The sequence below is a fragment of the Mastigoproctus giganteus genome, chromosome 13 (assembly GCF_048544385.1).
Source record: "Mastigoproctus giganteus isolate SK-2022 chromosome 13, ASM4854438v1, whole genome shotgun sequence".
Lineage (NCBI taxonomy): Eukaryota > Metazoa > Arthropoda > Arachnida > Uropygi > Thelyphonidae > Mastigoproctus > Mastigoproctus giganteus.
Genome location: NC_143587.1, coordinates 152,205,193 through 152,231,761, shown reverse-complemented (window position 1 = coordinate 152,231,761; position 26,569 = coordinate 152,205,193). Strand labels below are relative to the sequence as shown.

Sequence of the window (26,569 nt, the reverse complement as noted above, 5' to 3'; positions counted from 1 at the left end):
TTGACATCTGTGAGTTCCCGAGGTGCGATGCTCTACGTCTGGAGTAAACTTCCTGGACAAACCTGGAGATGGCGTTGTACTAATCTTGGTCAGTGACAAACTAATGCTCGGTGCTCTGAGGGAGGATGTGTATGGCTGTGAGAAGGATGGCCCTAAGGTCATCATAACACAGACAATGGTAGACAGTGTGCCCAATCCTCTGGGGCACCGCAAGTGCACAGTGGTCTTCAATGATTCCAAGGCTAGTGAACTTAAATTTCAGCGAGTCATGCCCTGTCATCAGAAATGATATGTATAGACCAGGTGAAAACTAGGGAGGAGGTTTGGGATGGGAAAGTTATTATCTGCACCGATTTGTGGGATGAATTTCTTGGTCACAGAGCCTTTAGGGGTTTTGTCCCATCTAAAGTGTCAGAGTCATTGGAGGTGTTTGTTGAGTCATTTGTTTTCCTGCTTGAGGTTATTGTTCAGGTGAATAGTTTAATCCAGAATGATAGTTGGGATGGTTTTTCTCCACCTCTATTAAAGCCTACAGTGGATGACCTCCAGGGGCAGACTGCCAGTGAGGACCTGGACAGATGGGGTACTAATGGTGCAGTAAGTCCTGGCAATGTTAAGAAGCATGGTATGGTATGGTGGATAGACTGGAGCTTAGCAGAATTTCTGGGACGGGTGGCTCTGAGGGCACCATACCCTACTCCTTCACCATAAATAATGATAGGAAGGAAGTCTTTTCTGTACAGGATAGCAAAGGTCCTACTACGTAGGCTCCAATCTATATGGGAGATTCTTTTGATGAGTACTGTATACTTGCAGATTTTGGGAGAGATATTGGCAGATTTGGATGGAATATGAGCCTGGAGTCTATTATGATACCCAAATACTTGGTTTGAGCCACGGGTTCTGTGGAGGTGTGTTCAGTCTTGATAGTGGTGTATTTAAGCTGAGGTTCCCTTTTAGTATGATCGCTTTTGTGTTTTCCTTGGAAAGATTTTCAGGTGATGTTCCTCAGTCCATTGATTAAGCTGGATAATAGCATTGTTAGTGCAGTCTTCCAAAAGGGCTCTGGTTGAGGAAAGGAACAATGAGGACCAGATCATCTGCAAAAGCAATGCACCTCAGCTGCCCAGATCCAGGTTTAGAAACTCATCCAAGCCAGAAGGGACTCAGAACAGAACCTTGTGGACTTCCTCTGGTGATAGGTCAGGAAGTTTGCCTGTAAGGGGTGGTAACTGAAGTAGATCTGTTTTTGAGGTAGAGTTTCCAAGGGGCTGGGCATGTCTGAATCTCCAGAGGATGGATGGCCACCATAGGTTATCAAATGCTCTACAGAAGTCAACAGCGATAGTTAGTAGGTATTTCTCATCTGTTTCAGTTGCTGTCTGTATTAATTGGTGGATAGCATCTGTTATTATTATTATTAGCCATATTTTTTAAAATTTTTTTTATGTGAACCCCAAACACGAGAGGTATTAGTTAGAACCTATAGTACTTAGTACCGTGCTTGGGTTGGAGGTTGAGAAGACGAAAGAAGATATTTGTTGACATTGGACTTGAACTTTTGTAGATTGTAATTTTCAGGAAATACATATGAAGGAAGGTTGTTCCAGAAAACGGCAGTTGAATGAATAAATGAGGAAGATGAAAAGTTGGTTCTGTGGGTTTGAAGTTGGACAGTAAATGGATGTTGGCTGGTGGCGACACGTGTTCGGACTGTTTTGAAAGAGAGAGCAGGAATTTTAGAAGCCAATTCAGAAGAACAGTGCCCATGGAAGTATCTGTAGAAGAGGCATGCAGCAGAAACAGTACATCTATGAGAAAGCGAGTGGAGAGACTCTGTTAGAGATGAATCATTAATTAACCTAACTGCCCTCTTCTGAATGGAATCAAGAAGCTTGAGAGAGGTTTTGGGGGCACCACTCCAGATGTGGGAACAATATTCCATGGCAGGGCGGATTTGCGATTTATACAGAGTGAGCAGCTGTTTGGAAGAAAAGTAACGCCGAGAGCGAAAGAGAAAACCAAGTTTTTTAGATGCAGAGGAAGCAATGTTTGTAATGTGTTTGTGCCAAGAGAGATTAGAAGTCAGGGTAACCCCCAAAAGAGATATATCATTTTACCTAGAAATCGGAGTGTCACTAAAGATAAGCATAGGAGGAAGGATCCTTTTTGCGAGATATAAGACAAGACTGAGTTTTAGAAGGGTTGAAATCAACTAAGTTGTCTTTGCCCCACTGGAGAATTACCTGAAGATCGGCATTTAAGGAATTGGTAATATGGTGCAAGAAAGCCTGAGGCTTATGCTGCACCAGCCAAAAAAAAAAATATATATATATATATATTCCCATGTTGCCCTGAGAGAGAGAGAGAGAGAGAGAGAGAGAAGTAGAAGGGAATCACCAAGAAAGCCCCTCGACGTGGGCACCTGTACGTGGTGAGGGGACCTCCCAGTGACGCTGCTGGACTTCCAGACTAGCATCACTGGGATCCAACGCCCACAGCCTAGGTTCCGGGCTTACATCAATGGAATCCGGCGTGTTTGCCGTGCGCTGCGACCCGTGGAAATTCGGAAAAGGGGATCCTGGTGGTTGAGGGGCCCAGCTTCAATACACCACTTTGGCCCCTGCTTCGACAAGACGGGTGGTCCTGGAAGGCCCGGCTAGGATCAATCGGCTAGTAGGTTCGCCTGCGAGGGTCAACCGTGTCAAAGCCATGCCCCTACCCTCATGGTCCGAGGGACAGGATTCAGGCTGGCGGCGGTGCGGGTATGGTGTCTGGGTAGCCCTGGCGTCCCACTCCCGAGCGCATTTATTGCATGCCGGGTAGTGGGCGTCCCTTTGGGCTCCGTGGTGGGTGGGGAGCCCGGGCACTGAACCACTTAAAAAAACTCATGAATCCTGATAAACTTACTTCTTCAGGGGCCCCAACCCGGTCCCTATCTGAAAACATAGACGGAGAGGCAGATAATACTATTGCAACAAAGAGACAGCGAACTGAAACACCATCATCAGGGCCGGTCCCAAGATTTCTAATCATGCATTCCACCACTGAAAAACCGATTGGAAAAATGTCACCCTTCTTCATACAGAAAGGGTTAGATGGGTTAGCAGGTTCTCCCAAATCAGTTAAGAGGCTCCGTTCTGGAGACCTTTTAATTGAAACTAAAAATGACAGGCAATCTGAACATCTCCTCCGAACAACGTCAATTGGAGGAATCCCTATAACAGTGACACCACACAGAACACTCAATTCATCGAGAGGTGTCATTTCGGAGTGGGACCTTCTCGACGTATACGAGGAGGAAATCTGCTCCGAATTAAAACCACAGGGAGTCATTGCCGTCAAGAGAATCACTGCGCGAAGGGATGGAAAAATTGTTAAAACCAGGAGCGTTATCCTGACTTTTAACACTCCTAAACCTCCTGATGAGATTAAAGCTGGATACATCAACTGTTCAGTGCGTCCATACATTCCGAACCCTTTACGGTGTTTCAAATGCCAGAAGTATGGACATTCTCAAATGGCCTGCCGTGGAGTCCTTGCATGCGCTCGATGCGGTGCAAAGGACCATGAAACAACAGAATGTTCAGCCCCAAAACCCACCTGTATTAACTGTGAGGGAGAACACCCGGCCTACTCAAGAGCATGCCAGAGGTGGAAAGAAGAAAAAGAAATACAACGGCTGAAGGCAGAGCTAAACATATCGTACCAGGAGGCAAGGAAAGCGGTGAAACCGCTCAACATCAACAAGCCTACCTACGCCCAGAAGGTAGCAGGGAGGTGTTCCATCGGAACACAGACGGACATGTCCATCCCTCCAAAGGAGTCTTTCACTCCCATCGCGCGTTATCTGTTAAGTCCGCAAAAACCTGCACAGAAGGACCAATCAACTGCCACTCCTGTATCGGTACCTCCTAATGCTCCTGAAGTAACAAAGGCAATCACCAAAGAAAAAAATAAGAAAGGTGAAGTACCTCCTACTTCCCAAGAAAACATGGAGGTCGAACAGAAGGAGGTACCCGAAGAGTCAGTCTTGGAACTCTTTGCGGAGGAGGAAATGGACACGGGACAGCGTCCATTCTTCCCCAAAAAAGATAAATCCAAGACTGACAAAAGTAAGCCCTCAGCACCTCGGAAGCCGCCTGATGGACCCACCAAGCCAAAATAATGGCTAAATTCCTACAATGGAATTGTCGTGGATTCCGGCGAAATATAGATGACATCAAGGCCCTCCTGCACAAGCACGAGCCAGTTTGCTTTTGCTTGCAGGAGACATATCTAAAGGCAAATGATGATCCCACCTTGCACAACATCACACTTTTTCGAAAGGATAGAATTGCGGACGGCTCTGTACATGGGGGAGTGGCTATCCTGGTGGGTAACCAGACCCCAGTGCAACCCTTGCTAATTACAACCAGCATAGAGGCTGTTGCAATTCGCCTTTCAGTGGGATTCTTATTAACTGTATGCTCTATTTATTTGCCACCTGGGACTGACATCTCCCAGGCAGACCTTGATGATCTTCTAACGCAGCTGCCTCCCCCTTTCTTACTTCTTGGGGATTTTAATGGACATAACACCCTGTGGGGTAGTGCTAACATCAATGGAAGGGGACGAGTCATAGAGCATATGCTCAATGACAATGACCTTTCCCTTCTAAATACTGGAACAAACACCTTTTTCCACATGCCTACCCGTACTTTTTCTGCCATTGATCTCTCTATCTGCTCCCCTTCTCTACTCCCTTCACTCACCTGGGAAGTGGAGGAGAATCCATACGGTAGTGATCACTTCCCCGTGATAACCTTGCTACACAGTGGGAGACCATGTCTTCCCTTCAGGTTACCACGGTGGAAGATTGATCAGGCTGACTGGACTGCCTTCCAACACCAGGCAAACTTTGATCTTAGTACGGTCAGTCAAGAGCCTATCAATGATGCAGTTAAGTACATCACAGAAAATATTGTCCAAGCAGCTGCTAATGCTGTCCCAAAAACATCAGCCCGGTTTCCACCATTTCCTAAACCTTGGTGGAATTCACAATGCACAGCAGCAAAAAAGGCTCAAAACAAAGCGTGGGGGATATTTCGCCGATATCCTACCACGAACAACCTTATAGCCTTCAAACGTGCACGAGCCAAAGCACGCTACATCCGTCGTCAGAGTCAAAAGGAATCATGGATCCGTTTTACATCATCTATTAACCAGTCTACCAACTCTAAGGTAGTCTGGGATAAAATCCGGAAAATGAAGGGAAAATATACATCCCCCCCTTCTTCAATCCTAGATTATAATGGATGCGCTATTGCAGATCCAACTGCAATAGCTAATTCTCTTGGGGAAACATTCTCCAAGATCTCTGCAACATCTTCGTATTCCCCAGAGTTTCTGGTCCTGAAATATAAAGTCGAAAAACAGTCACTTAGCTTTAAATATAAGAGCATTTATCCCTACAACGGGGATTTCACTATTCTGGAACTGAAAAGGGCCCTCGCTCTTTCCAAAGCAAGTGCCGTTGGACCAGATGGCATCCATTATGACATGATTAAACATCTTTCATCAAAATCTATGGATTGTCTGCTCCTTCTGTATAACAGAATCTTTACTGAAGGGCAGTTTCCGGACTCCTGGCGAAAGGCTATCGTTCTTGCCTTTCCTAAGCCAGGAAAGGATCCAAAAGTCACCACCAATTATCGTCCTATTGCTCTGACTAGCTGTCTGTGCAAAATCCTGGAGAGAATGGTTAATTCTCGTTTAATTTGGTATCTAGAAACAAATGACCTTCTCTCCAACATCCAGTGCGGCTTCCGAAGAAACCGGTCCACTTTGGACCATCTTATTAGAATGGAAGCATCCATCCGGGATGCTTTCCTAAAACGCGAACACTTGGTGTCGGTGTTCTTTGACTTGGAAAAAGCGTATGACACAACTTGGAGATTTGGCATTTTAAAAGATTTACATAACCTAGGCCTTAGAGGGCATCTCCCCTTTTTTATTCAAAACTTTCTCGCCAAACGATCGTTTCAAGTTCGTGTGGGATCCTCACTCTCTCGCTCCTTTAACCAAGAGGAGGGAGTACCACAAGGATCAGTATTAAGTGCCACGCTTTTTGCCATAAAAATAAATTCCATCACAGAACAACTTCCTCCAACTGTAAACAGTGCCCTCTATGTTGATGACTTTAGCATTTTTTGCCAGTCGTGCAACATGAGGGTTATTGAAAGACAACTGCAGAAAGCCATTGATAGTCTGAATTCCTGGGCACTTGCAAATGGCTTCAGGTTCTCGCCGGAGAAGACCGTTTGCGTACACTTTTGTCGCAAGCGTAATCTTCATCCTGAACCCGAATTAAGGCTCGGACAAAATGCTATTCCAGTAGCAGCAAACACAAAATTCTTGGGACTCATATTCGATAAAAAACTAACTTTTTTGGATCACATTCGTCAACTCCGCACAAAGTGCACACGTGGGCTTAATATTCTCCGCTCGCTCTCCTCTACATCTTGGGGAGCAGACCGATGTACCATTCTTCGGCTTTACCGTGCACTTGTGCGATCCAAACTAGATTATGGGTCCCAGGTATATTCCTCAGCCCGAGACAGTGTCCTGCGGTGGCTGGACCCCGTCCATCATCAGGCTATACGCATCGCTACTGGAGCATTTCGAACATCTCCTGTCCAGAGCTTATACGTCGAAGCAAACGAACCACCGTTATCGCTTCGACGTAAGCAGTTGTCTCTAAAGTACGCTTTAAAACTGAAATCCCTGCCAGACCACCCTACGTGGCCCTTCGTTTTTGAGCCACGATGGGAAAACTTGTACAATACCCGTAAGACTGCCAATCGTCCTTTTGGTATTCGTCTCCAACGGCTACTCAATGAACTTAATATCAAGGTAGACAAGGTTGCCCAAACATCAAAGCAACCCTTTCCACCCTGGCATGCTCGTGTCCCGGCATGCGACTTGTCGCTTAGAAACTGGGGAAAGTCGGACACTCCATCATGTGTCTACCTGCAGCTTCATTCAGCACACCGAACTGAATATTCTGACTTCGCGCCAGTCTACACAGACGGTTCGAAGTCAGAATCATATGTGGGATCTGCTGCTGTCTTTACAGACAGCACTATATCAGAGCAGATTCCCTCTGAATGCAGCATATTTACTGCAGAGCTGCACGCTGTAGAGTTAGCCTTGGATCACATTAGTGAATGCCAATATCAACGGTTCATTTTATATACCGACTCTCTTAGCATGCTACAGGCTTTAATCTCTGTGAGATATAGTCCTCATCCAGTTCTGTCTAGCATTCAGCAGAAGATTCACGTTCTCCATGAACGCGAATATGACATCCGCTTCTGCTGGATTCCGAGCCACATTGGGATTAGGGGAAATGATTTGGCTGACGCCGCAGCCAAATCAGCAATTCCCATTAATAATCGCTGCCTGTTAGTCCCCTATACAGACTACAGGCAAATAATACACGAGAAAATACATTCCCAATGGCAGGATTCGTGGAATAGACAGACTGCGAATAAATTATATCAAATAAAGCCTGTAATTGAACCGTGGCAGTCCAGTCTGCGCAGGAATCGTAAGGAGGAAGTCGTTCTTGCCCGGACCCGCATAGGACATAGTCATTTGACACATTCTTTTTTGCTGAGGGCTGATGACCCTCCTATGTGCGAGTCTTGTGGCACAGCTTTATCAATTAGACACATTTTAATCGAATGTTCAGATTTTAGCAATATCCGTCTTACCGCTTTTAACCATCTGACTGAGCCATATACACTCAGTCAGATTTTATCTGACAATGACAACGTGTCTGCTCTTTTTAGCTTTTTAAAATCAATAAATATTTTTACTCATATATAAAATTTTTACTTGTTTCTTTTATATATTTGTTATACATTTTGACATAGTGACCTAACTAATTAGGTCACTGAAAGTTTAAAAAAAAAAATTTTTTTTATAAATGACCTGGTCTTGGCGCATTATAGCCTTAGTAGCTGATGCGCCAATAAAACCAAAACAACAACAACAACAACATCACCAAGAAAGAGAAGAATGATGATATCCAGCTCAGGACCCTGGGTTTGCCAAGCCCATACTCACCAGATGTGAGCCATGGTTTGTACTACATACAGACTTAAAGCCAAATTGATATGGTTAATCCTGGCTGTCAGTATAGTGGGTGGAGAGTCTAAACAGGAGGAGGCACTCTAGAATCTTGCCAAATGTGGGAAGTATGATGAGGGGATACAAACTGGCAAGGTGGGAGTGATGCGAGATTCTTGAGCAGGAGGCAGATATTCGTGGTTTTCCAGGTTTCGGGAAATATGCCCTCTGCAGCATTTGTTGAAAAGTGAAAGTACCATGTTTGGTTGGATTGAAGCAGCTTTCTTGATGATTTCCACCTCCATCATGTCAAGGCCAGGGCATTTGTTGACTCTCATTTTATTAAATGTAGCATTGAGCTCCTCTGAGGTGAAAGGCTCTTCAGTGCAGGGATTATGCAGGGGTAGTTGAGGTTTTCCGTATAGGACTCTATTTGTGAGGCAGTAGTAGGTTGGGCATCTACAGGGGAAGAGAGAGTTTAAAATATTCTTAACAGGCTGCTCTCAAGTCGTGGTCATGGCACCAGATGATGTAACTAGAATTTAGTGCCTTGCCTCTGGGGTGCTTGTCTGTGACAATATGACAGACAAGTTCCCATGGGTCAGCCATTCCAGTAGTTGTGACTAAGGAGTGCCAGGAGTCTCGTTTGCTTATTGTAATTGTTCCTAAGTTGATGATATGTCTCATGCACGGCATTAATTTCATGTTGGGGTAGTGAGGCCCTGGCTCTCTGGAAGTTCTTCCTTGTGAAATTTTACTGAGCGACATAGACGTTACAGGTCAGGGGTCCACCATGGGACATCATTTGCAGCAGGTTTCCTCTTCTTGAGAGTCACATTGGAAGCCTGTTGGACAATTTTTTAAAGTGGGCTTGATATTCAGAGTCTATTATTTGAGACAGTGTCAAGTTTTAATCTCTTGGAAGCAAAGCTGGGATTTGATGACATCAGAGAAAAAAAGTTCTCAGTTAGCAGTTTTAGAGTTAAAGCATACAACGTTATGATGAATGGTGGAGCCTAGGTCTATGGACCAGCCAAGGGCAAAGGTGATGGCCCTGTGGTCTGAGGTGGTCCAGTCCTCGTGCACACACCAGTCTTGAAAGAGGCGTGAGACAAATCTTGAAGGGTGTTAGAAAAGGTGAGTAGGTGGGCAGGTTGGTTGAGTACCTCAAGCTGGGATGTGCAAAGATAGTCCTCCAACAGCAGTGGGAGCCTGCTTGATTTGGAGTAGAACTGTGCCATAGTTGTTAATGACAATTTGAGTCCATGGAAATTAAGAGGTTGACTGGATTTAGGAATGTGAGAGTAGACCGAAGATATATAGTGGATGTAGTGGGCAATATCTTCATGTGGCCGAGCATAGAGTGACATAACCTGGGTTGAGCCAGACACTAGATATCTGTATGCAATTGCCAGTTGGAGTGCAAAGGGAGTTTACTTTTGTAATGCTGACCTTGAGATTTTGGATAATGATGGCAGCCCATGATGACTCGGTCATTTAACAATCCTGTATCTTCTGGGGTAGTGTTGGACTTTATCTGAATGAGTTTATGGTTCTTGAATAAGTATAACATTGGTATTTTGCTTCTCACCAGTAACTATGATTTGGTCCACTACTGCTCTTGACACTGTGCACTGATTTGCAGAAATTTGATTGTTGGGAGTGATTCCTAGTAGGTTGAGTAGCCACAATCAATCTTCTTTTGGAAGTGAGAGCAGTCCAGCTTGGCAGATTAGCAATTAGTACACTCCAGAAAGGACATTCCTGTACTCTTGACCCCTTTTGGGCACAGTGTCTGCAAGTAGATTCTGTCTGGGTGCAGCATGTATGGTTTATATGCTTAAACTTGAGATAAAAGCATTTTGGTACAGGAAAATGCTCCCAAAAGCGATGGCTACTACATCCTTTCGTCCTTGGATATTTCAGGTTTTAGGCGAAAGCTGTAAGATCCAATTAAGTTTTATTTGATTTGGCATTAGTGAAATATTGAAGGGTGATTTCTTGCTGGAGATCTTGCCTGTCAGTATAGCTCTGTAGGTTACGCTGATCAAGTTGTAACAGGTCTTCTGGGGAGAGAGTCTTCTCAGCATTGAATAATACAATGGATGAGCCCTTCTTGAGGAACTCTTGTTTTAGTCCAGTTGATCGTACAGCAGGATTTTGCCTCCTCCCTGGTGGCCATTTCTATAAACATGTCTGAATTCCTGGTCTTGCATATACTCTTTATTCTAATCGTTTGAAGCTGTGTTTTTCACTAAGACGTGACAGCTTGCTTCACCACTTCGCTGGAGTCCAAGGGTGTTTCTTCATAGGCGTGATGATTACAGGGTTCTGAGACCTGGTTACAGTCTTTTTCTCTTGAGGGCTGTGATGGTGCTGTGGCTGGTGGGGTCTTCAGCGGAAGAGCAGAGGTTACTGTGGCATTTCATTTTGTTGTTTCTGCTCTTCCATTTGATTCTACTCATTGTTTACTTAGAACATTGTTTAATTAAACTGTCTCCAGCTTGGACCAGATATTTATGCTCTTATTGTGGCCACCAGACATAATCCTCTTTGTTTGCTGTATAGAAAACTCTTCCAGTTCAGACCTAATGGTCATGACTTGTGCATTTGTCATTCCATGACTGCAATATAATTGTATTCCTGTCTAGATGATCCTGTATTACTTTTTTAACCAGCGACTCCATTATTTTCTCAGGAATAGAAGTCAAGCTAAAAGGTCTGTAATTACTCATGTCACCCTTTGATTGTCATTTGTGAATTCCGGGTACAACTGCATGTCTCCAGTTCATGGGGACCACCCCTCAATTCATTACTCCTTGCTCCGTGGAGCATTACTCCACCGTGGAGCATTACTTCATGTAATAAATACCTTCATAAATGGGATAAATCTGTTCTACATAAAGAAAATTTCTTGCAATTGTACCTTGCAATGGTGGAGCAGTTTCCAAACTTTGTTGTAGTTCATACAGATGGACAAAGAATGATGCCCACGTTGGAATCGCCGAAGTTTTTCCGAACATAATATTGACCTACCAACTGCCACATGAGTTCAGTATATTTTCTGCCGAACTAATGGCAATTCAGGTTGCACTGAAGCATATCGAGTCTTCCAATATTGAAAACAGTATAATTTTCTCTGATTCTCTAAGTGCACTTCAAGCCCTGAAAAACACCATGAACATCACCCACCCAGTCGTAAAAGAAATAACAGACTCTTTATATACCTTATCTGAGCTTGGAAGAACCATACACTTCTGTTGGGTCCCAGAACATATGGAACTTCCAGGAAATGAATTAGCGGACGTTGCCGCAAAAGCGGCCGACTTACCACCCGATGTACAGTGGAGAGTTCCACATCAAGATTATAGACGAATAATACAGGAAAAATGCATGTACCAGTGGCAATCAACATGGCAAAACCAACTTGAAAATAAGCTTCGATGTATCAAGCCAAATCTTGGGCTAGTATTACCTCCTGTTGTCGAATTGCACTGAGCCTTCAAGCCTCAGTGCAATTCGACAACAGGAGGTAATACTAGCTCATCTGCGAATAGGTCACACTAATATTACTCATGGTTATCTTTTAAGAGGGGAGATTCACCCCCAGTGTGATCACTGTAAAACAGTGCTTTCAGTGTATCCTTGTGGAATGCACAAAATTTGCAATAGAACGCCAGAATCTCTTCACTCCAGCCACAACTGAAGACCCACTAATGCTTATTTCACTTTTGGGCAATAAAACAAATGTCTCAAAGATTTTTACCTTTCTCAAAGTGATCAGTGTATACCACCTCCTTTAGCTAGTCAAAAATCAGTTTCCTGACTCCCGGTCCATAAAGAAATAGCATGAATACTAACCTATGTATGGAGCACTATGGTCATAGATGCCCATATGCCAAAAAAATCCCCAAACAAACAAACAAACCTCCCCTCCCCTCCAAGGATGCTCTCATAATTATGGCTAAAGGTTTTCTTACCTTCTTTACTGCCTCCCCCTTAATATAATTGGATAGATCCCATCCACCCCAGGTGTCTTTTTTACTTTACTTTTTTTACTTTTTTACTTTTACTTTACTTTTTTTACTTTTTTACTTTTACTTTACTTTTTTTACTTTTACTTTACTTTTTTTACTTTTTTACTTTTAGCTTGAAGAATTTCTCTTACACTTTCCTCTCAATTATCACAAAATCATTTAGTTCTCTAATAGAATTTAAACTTCTGGCCAGAAGTTTATTAAATTCTAACAGAGAGCTAAATGAATTTGTGTGAATGTAAATGCAGATACCTGTTTAGTTTGTCAACAACCTGAGCAAGCTCTTCAGTTAAACCGTTCATATATTGTGGATCAATGTGATTCATCCCCTTATTTCTAGTGTTTACATAAGTAATAAAGTCTTTCCTGCTTTTCTTTGCATTCTTTGCCAGAGAATTCTTGTATTCTGTATTAGCTTTCCTAACCTTTTTTTGCATCCAATTGCTTTGCTTATTGCTTTGTAACAGTAACAAAGCAATTGGCTGCAATTGGAAGGGATCTGACTGGATACATACTTAACACAGTTTGTTATTTTGTTTTTAGGAGCATTAGCAACTAAAGCCATATTGCTCCGGGATATGCGGTGGTCATTCCCTGACCTTTCCGCATCCTCCGTATTTGGTGGTGACGGGCTCGAACCCCGGTCTAATCAAGAAGCGTGTGTTACGCACAGGCTGCTCCTTCCCACCTGGCTACGAAGGCGACTCTTAACACAGTATCCAGTCAGATTGGTCAGATAAGATTACCTTTAACAAATCCATGCTGTAATTGCAGTATAACTGCATTCCTGTCTAGGCAGTCCTGCATTACTTCTTTCACGAACAGCTTGATTGCAAACTAGTTTATATCTAATCTAGGCTTCTGTATCACCTGATAATTATATGCATTCCATGTCTTTATATTCTCTGTCATAGGTCTGATCAGTTTATCTGACATCCATTTAGGTCTAAGTCTTGAACAATATTCTTTTCTTCAGCAACATGTTTGAGGGGCAACCAGAGGGAGTTATACCCTTGATCTGATTATCAGCAGTGATTATTCATGCATTAAGAATTTGCAGATAAAGGAACCACTAAGTGACAGTCATCACAGTGTACTGATGTGGGTAAACAATAGTACATCACAGTGTACTATTGTTCCTCCTCGAGTTGAAATTACAGCCTTGCAATGATCTGACATAGAGTTAAACATCTTCTGGATATATGGTTGCCCAATTTCATGGTACTACACCCTTAGAGTGCTCTCCTGCAGCTGAATCATCTTACTTGTTGGCTTCTTCTGAGCAATTTTAGATGACAATATGTACCAGAAATTTTCAGTAGGGTTCAAATCTGCATTGTTGCCGGGCCAGTCTAACACCATAATGCCAGCATTTCTTGGGTATAATGGCATCTTAAGAGAGAAAAATGAGGGAAAATATTGGTGTAAGAAGAAAAACTAATCATTAAATCTAAATAGCATAAAACTTACCAATTTTTCTGTGTGGCAAGGTGCTGAGTCCTGTTGAAAAATGCAGTTTTGGATGTCTGTGTGGTGATCTCTAATAACGGGTTTCAGGCACTCCTCCAAGGTAGCAGTGTAGGTTTCTGCATTCACCGCTCCGTTAATAAACTTCAATCACTCTGCCCCTTTACTTGTTATGCATTCCCAGACCATCTGACCGGCGGGGAACTTTATAGTCGGTGTTATGCAGTCAGAATGGTATGCCTCTGATTTTCGTCTTCTGACATATCGCGGCCCATCAGAAAAGAAATGTGACACTATCATCTTCAGAAAAGATGATAGTGTCACATTCCTCTTTTGTCCATGAAACGTGTTTTAGCCCAAGAAAGTCGCTTCTTCCTCATTTGTTGGGTCAACAAAGGCTTTTTGGTCCGATATGCATGCAGACCCCATTCCGAAAGCCATCTTTGGAAAGAGTGCACTTGTTTCCACACCAGAGGCCATCTCAAAGTCCAGTTTTAGATCAGAAGCATTAGCATGGCGATTACGATGGCATAGCCATTTCAAATATCGATCTTGGGAAGGCGTAGTCATTCTCTTACGGCCTGATCCAAGTCTTCTCTTCACATCACCGGTTTCACACTTTAATTTCAGCACCCGGGATACCGTTGACTGGTGGCAGCCTATTTTATCAGTGATAGCATGTGTAGAAAGCCCTTCCTGGGACAGGACAGAGCAACAGCTACATTTTTTTTTTGCTTGGTGTCAACTGAACATATGGAGCCATGCTTGCACCTCCATAAAACAGGATACTAATAAGCATGTATACCTATCCAATGCTGTATTTATAGAAATGGCTGATGCAATACTTTGCAATTACTGTTTGATGCAATAGAAGTGTTATCTTGTGCAATACCTTTGCTTTGAACAAATAAAATGACTGCAATCAAACAATATCTTATGTTTCACTACAAATGTTACTTTTTTTTTTTTTTTTTTAAGGTGCAGTTTTTTGTCTGCCACTGTATATATCTTAGTACAAAAAGCCAATGCCTTCTATGATTATTTCGCTGAATGCTTCCCATATAGAATTTGCAGTTGGTAACATTATCAGTTTATACCACTGAAAGGAATTAACAAAACTGTCTAAGACCACTGTAGTTACCTTTACAAAAGCAAAATCCCTTCCACTTAATAGTAGTTATACTTTTAAGCAGGGCATAGAGGGGAACAGGCATTTTGTGTGTTATCAAACACTGATGGATCTAATATCTTTCTATTTCAGAAGATTTAGGAGAAGTCTACTCATGCACACCTCGATGGTAAGCTCTGTTACATCACTTAGGTGGCAACAAATGTGTAGAGTGGTCTTCTATAAGATGCCTGGTCAGCGTGAAGAGGAAAACACCAAACTGTCCAGCACCTGACAGCACAACGAAATAAATAGCACTCAGTGCCCTTCACTCCCCCCCCCCCTTTGCGGCAGTGAGAGGATGAGTGGAAGCAGAGAGTGCTAAGAATCTCTGGGTACAACCAGGCTGCCATGCACAGAAACTGACCTTGGCCTGTTACTACATAAGATTGCTCATCGGTGAAGATAGGATATTAGAGCTGGAAAAGGAATTAGAAAATGTGAATTGGAATATCATCGGTTTGGGTGAAACAAGAAGAAGAAATGAATAATTTATAAGTTTATCAAGTGGAAATCTGCTTTCTTGGTGTCAACTGAACATATGGAGCCGTACACCAATGGAAACAGTGAAAGAAGGGAAAGTGGCTTTCTGGTCCATAAAGATATAAAAAACAACATTTTGGAATTCAAAAGTACATCACCAAGTTTGTCAAGACTACTAATCAGGATTCTAAGTGGTACAAGCTAAGCTAAAGGTTATAATGATTTATGCACCAACATCGAGCATTGATAATGAAGAGGTTGAAAAAATGTACACCAAAATTAAGTCTTTTAGATGAGCCAAAAATCCACTACACTATCATTATTAGGGACTTCAATGCTAACATTGGAAAGAGACAAAACAGTGCAGAAAGGGGAACTATAGGAAATTTTGGAATTGGTGAAAGAAATGAAAGAGGTGAAAGACTTGTGGAATTTGCAGAATATCGAAGAATGTCAGTAATGAAAACTTTTTTTTCAAGAAAAGGGTGAATAGAAAGTGGACACAGAAGAGCCCAAATGGATTAACAACTAATGAAATCTATTTCATCCTCACTAACAGAAGATATATTGTGAATGATACTACTGTTCCAAACAAGGTAAATGTTGGAAGTAACATAGAATGGTAAGATGCACACTTGATATAGATGTAAGAAAAGAAAGGAAAAAAATGACTCGAGTAAATAATACAAAGGTCTTCAAGATAACAGACGAGGAGAAAAAGCAGTATGTACTGGAACTTAAGAACAAGTTTGAGCTTCTGCAGACTGTTCAGGACCAAGTAATCGAGGAATACTACAACTTTCTGAAAGTGATAAAGCCCAAAAAACCTATAGGTAAAAAGAAATACAAAGAAGAAAAAATTAGTCAAAAAACACTTGTCATGATGAACTGAAGATGGCAAATGAACAGTAAGATAAACACTGACAAGGATAAAATTGAGTATACTGATTTATGCAAAGCCATTAGAAAGAGACTCAGAGAGAGGACATAAGAAGATTTAACACAAGAAAAGTAGAACAAGCATTAAGGAAAAAAAACAAAAGACTTAAATCAGCAGCCACGAGCAGTAATACCGAAAGACAAATGATACTGAAACTGAAGAATAGCGATGATGTACTTATAATTAGCAGAAAAGGCATAATTCAAATAGCAGAAGACTACTATAGAGAATTATACAAAGAGTGAGGGAATGATGCCAGCAGTGGGGAAGATTGATCACAAATTAGTAACACATATGGCATACCCGATATCCTTCTTGATGAGGTAGAACATGCATTGAAGAAAATGAAGAATCAGAAAGCCCCGGGGGAAGATGAAGTTACTGTACAGTTGCTAAAATTGGGAGGAAGAGACATGACACAGAAACTGGCAACACTCATCACAAAATACATTAGGAAAGGCATGATCCCTAAGAAGTGGAATAATGCAATCATAATTTTGTTGCATAAGAAAGGAGATAAATTAGAAATTGAAAATTATAGACCAATTAACTTGTTATCTCACATCTACAAGTTGTTCACAAGGGTTATTACTAACAGATTAGAAAGAATACTTGATGAGAATCAACTGAAAGAGCAAGCTGGCTTTAGGACAGGATTCTCAACTATGGATCACTTTCACATAATATCACAGCTAATGGAGAAAGCAAATGAATATAAAATACCATTATGCTTGACATTTGTGGATTATGAAAAGGCATTTGACTCCATACAGCTTAGGGCAATGTTTCGAGTACTGGAAAGACAAGTCATAGATATCCCATATATTATGATTTTGAAGAAAATATATGAGAAAGCTACTTTATTAGACTAGACAAAGACAGTATCAAATTTAAAATTGAGAAAGGAGTTCGACAAGGAGACAATATCTCTGGAGTTGTTTACTGTTGCCCTTGAGGAAGCTTTTAAGAAAATTAGACTGGTTTGCAGAAAGGAGTCAATATGAATGGAGAGTATCTAAACCATTTATGATTTGCAGATGAAATTGTGATCATAAGCCACGATCCCAAAGAATGAGAGGAAAATCTTAATCACTTATGCAGAGTTAGTAAGGATTTTGGACTAAAGATGAATATGGCTAAAACAAAAGTAACGATGAACAAGTATGCCAACGAAAGGGATATAATCATTGAAGGAGCAGTAATTGAAAAGATGGATTCATTTACTTATCTAGGACAAGTCATTAGCTGTAATAATGATAAATGACTGGAAGTCAAGAGAAGAATAAATTTTGGATGGATAGCATTCGGGAAATATAGTCACATACTGAGGAACAATATTCCAATTTTTCTGAAACGTAAAATAATGAACCAATGTATACTCCCCACCATGACTTATGGAAATGAAACTTGGCTACTCACGAAAATAATGAAAGAGAAGCTGAGAACGACTCAGCAAAGAATGGAATGAATTATATTAGGAATCAGACTGTTAGATAAGAAGAGAAATGCATGGGTTAGGCAGCAAACTAAAGTAAAGGGCATTGCTATCAAAGCTAAAGAACTAAAATGGTCTTGGGCAGGACACATAGTTCAAAGACATGATGACAGATGGACTAAGAAAATAACAGAATGGTACCCAAGAGGAGCTAGAAAAAAATCTGGAAGACAATGACAGAGATGAACGAATGAAATTCACGAGTTTGTGAGTAGTAAATGAATGGCCACTGCACAAAACAGAAGGAACTTGAAGGTTACTGGAGAGGCCTTCATCCTGCAGTGGATTGAAAATGGCCGATGATGATGATGATACTTTTAAGCATATCCAGCATTATTGTATTATGATCACTGTCACCTAGTGGTTCCTTTTCTGGATATTCTTAATGCATGATGAGTCACTGCTAATAATCATATCAAACATATTGTTTTCTCTTTTTGCCTCTAACATGCTTCTATAGAAATCAGTTATACAGTAAATCTAGAAAATTGTTTTCACTGTGTGAGTGACCAACCCACAGGTTAAAGTCAATATATGGAAAGTTCAAGTCCCCCATTATATGATATTTTTATCTTCTGGCCCACCTGCCTTTGTAGTTCATTATATTCATCAGAGTCATTTGGCTTGGAGCAGCCTCCTATTCTCAGTTTAGTTTTCCCAGTGCTTATGTGACACCAAACGGACTCAACATTGCACTGGTCACTCATATCATCTGGGTGACTACTTTAAATTCTATGTGCTTCTTTACCAAGAGAATTAGTCTCTCCTTTCCCTCCCATCTTTCCTATCCTTCCCGTACACATGCTATTCACCATAATTTAAATTGCATTGTTTAGGTCTGAGTGGCATAGTGTTTCCAGTATTCCTGCTATGGTCTCTATTTGTTGGCATAACTAGTACTTCGAATTAATAAAATTTGTTTACTGTACTCCTAGCATTAGTATACCAACAATTATACAATATGCCTGTTTTTGCTTTCAGTATCTCTAATGCATCTATATATTTGCTTTTTGTATGGACCTTCAGCAGGCCTTGTAATCTCCAACACCTTGCTTTTTAGGCTGCTGCCTCCTCCCCACCAATAGTTTCCCATCACATATGTGAATGTGCATTGCCAGTGCATGATCAGTTACAGGAACTGTAAGTGATGTCATAACTTAAACGAATGAATAATATCAAGGCTTTTTTTTTTTTTTTTTTTTAAACACCATGAAGATCTAACTGCAAAAACCAATGGAGAGGAATTAAAGTTTTGGACCAGACATATCAAATGGTATATTTTATAAAACTAGTCTGTAATTTCATGCATTTGCACAAATCTGTGAAGAGATGGAGTTAAAACACAAAACCTTATTTTTGATGCCATGGTGATCCAAGGTGCAGTGGTTATCCTGATGGAATTTTTTCAGTATGAAAGTAAAACAGAATTATATAATGATAGTAATTGGGTGGATAGATACATTTACAAATATAATATTGTTCATATGTTGTAATCCTTTGATTTTACAAAAGCCAACTCTTCCAGTTTCATTGGTAGTTTTCTGATAATCAGGTGTCTTCCAGTTCATAAAATAAATGTAAATGTTTTCCAATTATTGGTCACATTTGTGCATATTTTTTCAAATATGCATGCTTAAAAGCTAACTTTAGTGCACTGTGTGGAGGGGGGCGGGCGAGAAAAAGGGATCTGAGATATCTTTTATCTGACTGGTTGATTATCTTTACAGGAAATTTCTAGGAATTACATCATGTTTCATCATGTATATTTTAGGTAACCGTTCCACCCCCACCCACAGGTGTTACCTGGACTCTCTGATGTGGCACTTGCATTACGCCTTCACACTTTAGAAGGGTGGGATACTCCCAATATGTTGCCCCTTTAGTGTAGATTCGGCGTAGGGTATTCGTCTTGTGGTCTTGATTAGGACCAGGTCTCGTATACTCTCAACACAGGAGAAAGGAGAGAAACCCACCTCTCCTAATGCCGCAGTTTGGACCTTTTTGCGTTGTGTAAATATTGAGGAATTAGTCAAAAATTCCAACATAAACGTTTATTGAATATAAAAAAAACCACATGTATATACATCACTCATATTCCCTTAGCATCTTTCTCCTTAAGCTAAAGTTATTGAAATGTAACATGAATTACATTAATATAGCATTACAATGATTCATTTATTTAGATTATACCCCTTTTACAAAGGGTCATACCATTAATATAGTAATATATAAAATTCTTATATATGTATATGTAAATTCTTATATACGTGGCCATTGTCACTGCAAAGTATCAACGCCTTACTCTCAGTTTATCCCTTGGTATAAACGGCCTCCGTAGCCGAGTGGTCAGGAGCGGGAGTGCAGTAGCACACGCTCTTTGAGTAGACCGGGGTTCTAGCCCCTGACTGCTGAATACGGTCGATCTGCCAACCCGCACTGGACCAGTGTGGCAGATTATGGTCCATTTCCCTCAGCATGAATTGTTGAGGAGGCTTCCATCCTGCAGTGGGTTGATAATGGCTGCACTTTACTTTATAATGTTAATGGCTGCACTTTACTTTATAATGTTTAAGCAAATGGGATAATCAAACATTTTGTGGGGGTTGGATTTGTTTGCTTTATAATCTTTTATTTATTATTTATTTTCTTATGCCTTGTATATCATACAATCTTTAATCTTTATCTTTGTTCTTTATCCTTTACATTCTATACCATTATATATTTTCCCTCTGGATCTTTATAATGTTATATTCTATTCTTGCATTCCCTTTGAATTCTCTAATTTACTTTCCCTTTAAGTTTATCCCCACTTTGCATCTGACTTATTGTCTCACAGAAGAAACTGGCTCATAGGGAATAGCAGTGGCTATGTCCCCCTCTTTGTTTGTTCAGGCTGGTTGTTAGAATGATAAACACAGTTTCTCTACAATATATACAATTAGTTTATTATACATACTTACAAGGAAAGAAAAAAATTTAGTAAAAATCATAATACCTTAGTCATTAGACATTAACACATGGTATGGACCTTGTTCCAGGTCTTGGACCTTCCTATACAGCACCTTCTTCTTACTATTGGGCCACTAACACTCTCCTACGATCAGTTCTTAAATACAATTGACACTTTATTTATTATTCATACTTATCTAGCACAATCCTACATTCTTCTTCATGGTTAATACAATTCTTCTTCTAGAATTAAATGTCCACTTTACAAATTATTCTAGGCTAGTCTCACCCTAACACAACCAAATTACTCGTTAATGAAATGTACATTGGTTTGTTTATTTCTTGATTCTCTCAGGTAAATTTCAGCATTTGGCGACTAATTGCGCCACTTCTCTACTTCTGTAACATTATGCAAGTTAATGTACAACTCTACCTGCTCTATAGGTTAACCCGTCCAAAATAATTATTTTCCCTCCATTAATTGATCAGTAAATAAACCATAACTATGAACAATCCTTCGTTAAACTATTTCTATGATATTTCTTTTCTTATCTATAGAACATGCATTGAATTAACTGTATGTTTCCCTAACGTCTCACTTAATAATTATCTAATCTTCCCTGCAGTCCTTTGCAATTTTATGGAGGTACTTACTCTGTTTAATCACTTACTTCTGGAGAGTTTAATCCTTCCGCTAATACAATGTTTGGCCTGTGACTTTCGGCTCAGCATCGGGGTTTGCCATTGGTTTGGACATGCTCTTCTCCGGTTCCGGGACTGCCATCGTCTGGTTCGGGTTGTTTCCTCGCTCGCACAGTTCCGCTCCATCTGTTCAGGGCTACTATGTTTCATCTGTGGCTTTTGTCTGTCTATTCGCACCGTCTATCCGGGCTACTTTCCATTCGTGGCTTCACTCCATCTATTCGTGCTACTAATTCTGCTTACAACCTTGCTCCATCTATTCGGGCTACTTTCCATTCACGGCTTTGCTCCGTCTATCTGGGCTACTTTCCATTCGTGGCTTCACTCCGTCTATCCAGGCTACTTTCCATTCGCGGCTTCGCTCCGTCTATCCATGCTACTAATTCCGCTTACGACTTTTCTCCATCTATTCGGGCTGCTGCTTTGTCAGAACTTACTCAAGAGACAGACCGCATTTTTAAACCCTATCAGAACTTACTTAACTGATTCCTACATCTTAGATTTTATCAGCACTTACTCAACTGCTTGACACACCGACTTTTAAAACTTATCAAAATTTATTCAACTTACTATTCCATCATAAACTTGTCAACACTTGCTCAACTGACTGACTCTCCGACTTTTAAAACTTAACAAAATTTATTCAACTTTTAAAACTTATCCAAAATTTATTCAACTTACTAATCCATCTTAGCTTGTCAACACTTGCTCAACTGACTGACTGTGTCTTTTCTTGTAAGTTCTCCCTTTTTGTTCTTCCAAATTTTGCACTGCCCCTCTTCGCTGGCCCACCCTTGATCGGGATTTTAACCACTTTTTAACACTACCTAAAATTTTCCCTTGTGTTATTTGATGATATTAAATTCTTAAAGCCGTCCCCCTTTTTTCCTGCGATCCAACCAATTTCCAATACACCATCTCCATCTTCAATCTCATTTCCTCCTTTCATGCCGACCGGGCTAGCCGAGTGGGTAAAGTACCTGCCCGGCAACCCAAAGGTCGCGGGTTCGATTCCCGCCTCGGGCTTGGATCAAAGTACTGCAAAAACCTTGGGAGGTGCAATATGGCCACAGAAGCCGATGCGCCAACAACTACCAAATCAAAAAAAAAAAAAAAAACCTCCTTTCACGTCCCATTGTCTTGACCCACGGCTGGTAGGTCGCGCTCCTTCCGGTGTTCAGAAATTTCTCGAACTTTCTTCGTACATCCGGATGTTCGGAAGTTTCTAGAACTTTCCTCTGGACCTCTGGATCCACTTGCCTCTTTCGTCATGCCCCTACTTACTGTCAAAACGAACTGCTTTAAACTGGCACTCCTATTGTCTTCCTTCATTTTGAACAGCCCCCCCCCCACTGCTGCTTCGCTAATCCGCACTTCCTTTTCACATTGACGGGCACCGATACTTCATCTTTTCGCTACTGTTTAAATTTCATGGTATACCTACCCTTACATTAAATTTTACCTCCACTTAAATTAATTCCATTAGTGTGAGAACACTATCTTAAACAATATTTGTGACTTTAAGTGTTTTCTTGTAAGGTTTACAATATCACTATATCTGGCGTTCTTTCTTTAATTAACTCTACGTTCGAACCAGGCGACCCCGCTATTGATATCCAATTTAACTTGTAAGACTTTTGTGTCTTACAATTTGTATTAACCAATTAATATTCATAATACCAAAATAAGGTTCTGTGACATATAATACATAAGAATATATGCTGATGCTATCGAGGCAGTGTTAGGTCGGTCGGAAAACTGCTAGCTTGGGGGGATACAAGGACTAATAGATTAACAGTAGCCACTGGCAGATGTGAAAGTGATTCTTGCACTGCTTCTATTGGAATGAGCAGCAGTCTGGAAAACAAGATTAAGGATATTTTAGAGACTGCTGGGAGTCATTGCGGTACAAGTAAACACATAGGTTGTGTTAGGGTAGCTAAGAATAGGAAACATGGATTTGTCTCAAGTTAGATTTGAACAAACTTGAGGTATTCCAAATGCGATGCCTGCGGCAGATCTTGGGCATCTCTCTTCGCGACCGCATCACTAATGATACCATCCGCGCCAGATGCCAACAGCAACCAACCATTGCCGACCAAATCCAGAAGCGAAGGCTCAGATGGTTTGGCCACGTATGTAGAATGGGCACGAACAGAATACCATCCACACTCCTTTGGAGACAACGACCCACCCAATGGAGCATCCAACGGACCGCGCCTAGGAAAACGTGGGCCAAGCAAGTGGAAGATGACTTGAAGAGCCGACGTCTCGACCTTAACCAGGCCAGGACTGAAGCCATGGATCGTAAGGTATGGAAGAACATCACAGAGCAAGTCCGAAACCCTGCGGCACCTACAGCAGCATACTGGTTGCGTGGCCAACCGCCTCCCCCAGCTGCCAGCTAAGGACCAAAGAAGAAGAAGAAAGAAGAATAGGAACAGGTGAATGTATACTTGCATGTACACCAATACTAGGAGTTTGGTAAATAAATTTGATGAATTTGAGGTATTGCACAAAACATCAATGGCAGATATTGTTGGGATATCAGAGTCACACAGATATAAGGAATGCAGAACTGGAATTTGGGGAGTACAATGTGTACAGAAAGGATAGACAGGATAGGAAGGGAGGAGGGGTTATGCTATTAGTTAAGAAACACAAAATCCAAGGAAGTGAAGCCAGTCGACATTGCTGGACAGTGCAATGTCGAGTCAGTTTGGTGTGACATAAGCATTGGGAGATCAAAATTGAGAGTAGGAGTGAGCTATAGGCCTAATGACTCTGATGAGTATAATAAGAAACTGTACAGGGAAATAGTGGGCCAGTAAATCAGAGAGAGTCTTATAATGGGGGATTTTAACAGATATTGACTGGAATTTGTGGGTTGGTCACTCACCACTAGCAAGGCTTTTGTGGATTTATTGGATGATTGTTTTCTACATCAGCATGTTCGGGAGACAACTAGAGGGAGTAATACTCTTGATCTGATTATCAGTAGTGATTCTTCGTGCATTAAGAATCTGCAGATAAAGGTGGCAGTGCTCACAGTGTGCTGAAGTGGGATTTACTCAAAGAGGTAACTACCATCAGTGGTAAAGGGAAGGGTTATTGCTTTCGTAAAGGCGACTATGATGGTCTGAGACAGTATTTAAATTCTATACAGTGGGATGAACTGATGATGTTACCAACAGCAAATTCAAAATGGGAAGCATTCAAAGAACTTATCTTGGAAGCTACTGGGCTTTACATGCCAACTAAGAAATATGTTCAAGGTTTAGGCCTAAATGGCTGTCAGATGAACTAATGAGACATATAGCAGAGAAGAAAAATGCATGGGATACATATGAATAAACATGTGACACAGAAGCCTATGACAGATATAAGCTGATCTGTAACCAAGTTACAAAGGAGGTTAGGCAGGCGAAGGCAGATTACGAGAAATCTTTGGCAAAGGATGCAAAGAAAAACAGCAAAGAGTTCTTTACTTATGTAAACTCTAGAAGGAAGGGGATGAATCAGATTGGTCCACTTGATATCGATGGTTCAACTGTTGATGATCCTGCCTCAGATAGCTAACAAACTAAATGAATATTTTGCATCGACATTCAAACATGAGGAGTTATTCACGGAGGGGAATGCCAGAGGTGTATTCAACTCTGGCAGTAAGGTAGATAATCTTGTAATAACTGAGAGTAAAGTGGAGGAGAAACTGTTGAAGATAAACACAAGAAAGGCACCTGGGGTGGATGGAATCTATCCAGTTATATCAGAGACCTTAAAACTTAATAAGAAATTTGGTTAAAATTAATAAATAGAGACAGAAACATTAAAAGATCTGTGATTAATAGTAGCCCGGGAAGAAGAAGTGCACATCTTATTCCTGGTTGTCTTGTATAAAATATTAAAGTGCATTTAAACTTCACTTTAATATTTTATACAAGACGACCAAGAATAAGATGTGCACTTATTCTTCCTACTTTTAATCACAGATCTTTTAATGTTTCTGTCTCTATTTATTAACCAAATTTCTTAATTAGTTTTAATCCTATTCCACTTTAATATCATATAACTAAGCAGATCAATTGAGGTGAGTACCGAAAATTAAGCCTTTATGCTATTTCTCCCATTAGTCTAATTCTTATACAGTACTTTAAGAGATTCTGTCAGTCACTTAGTATGACAGTAAACTAACAAATCACGAGGAGTATAAATGTTGTTTATTAGAATAGCATCTTCCATGAACAGTGCTGTCTGTAAATATTAATTATTTTTTCATATAGTTCCTTAATCTTAACTGGCTTACAGTCTGGGATTAAATTATGTCATATATTTATAATATCTGTTTTTTTAGGGGGCTGGTACTAGAAAAGGTTCTGGACAGTGCAAGTGTGATGAAGGATACACTGGGGAAGTTTGTGATCAGTGTAAAATCGGTTACTATAGAGATTCTAATGCAGTTGGTAAATGGATTTGTTCAAGATGTGATAAGTCATGTAAGAACCACTGTCGCAAAGGAGGTGCCAAAGGTTGCGAAGTCTGTGCTGATGGGTACCAGCATAATACAGAATTTGGTTGCATTGGTAAGTTAATGCAACTATAAAATTGATAGTTATATTGCTTCCTTTCAATTTTTTTAATTTTAACAATTATATATTATTTCAGAAATGACAAATGTTCTAAGTCAGAAACATATTTCCTGATTTTGCATGTTTTATTTCAGTTTTATTTATTGAACTTCATTTGTATATACAAAACTCGTTAAAAAAAACTTGGAAATTTGCAAAATCTGAATTCTCATAAAAATAATTTGTTTTTTTTTACTCATTAGCCTATAGAGTGCCAACTTTGGTCATCATTAGATGGATTTATAACTCTTTATAATAGGGCTGGCTGTGAAATTCAACACTTCTAGGTTGCACCAAGAGCCTTGTCAGTCAATTCGGCCCTGAAGAGATTGTGCAATGCTCATGGGATAGACTTTTTCTCAGTGTGGTCTGTGTTTGTTAACAGGAGAGATTGTTTCTACAGGGGTGAGATACACTTAAATAGAAAGGATGCAAGAATGTTTGCTGATGCTATCAAGGCAGTGTTAGGTGGGTTGGAAAACTGATAGCTTAGAGGGATTCATAGACTAATAGATTAGCGGTAGCCACGGCAGGGTGAAAGTGATTCTTGCACTGCTTCTATTGGAATGAGCCGCATCCTGGAAA

General features: G+C 40.7%; 1 protein-coding gene across 2 annotated transcripts in view; it reads left to right on the top strand.

The window, feature by feature from the left end:
- Window positions 1-26,569, top strand: part of LOC150076526 (cysteine-rich with EGF-like domain protein 2) — a 250,244-nt gene that overhangs the window by 136,357 nt on the left and 87,318 nt on the right. For both annotated transcript variants that reach the window (XM_090387978.1, XM_090387979.1), the window contains exon 7: window positions 25,711-25,939. In XM_090387978.1, coding sequence (XP_090244104.1) covers window positions 25,711-25,939 — 229 coding nt within the window. The remainder of the gene's footprint in view (window positions 1-25,710; window positions 25,940-26,569) is intronic.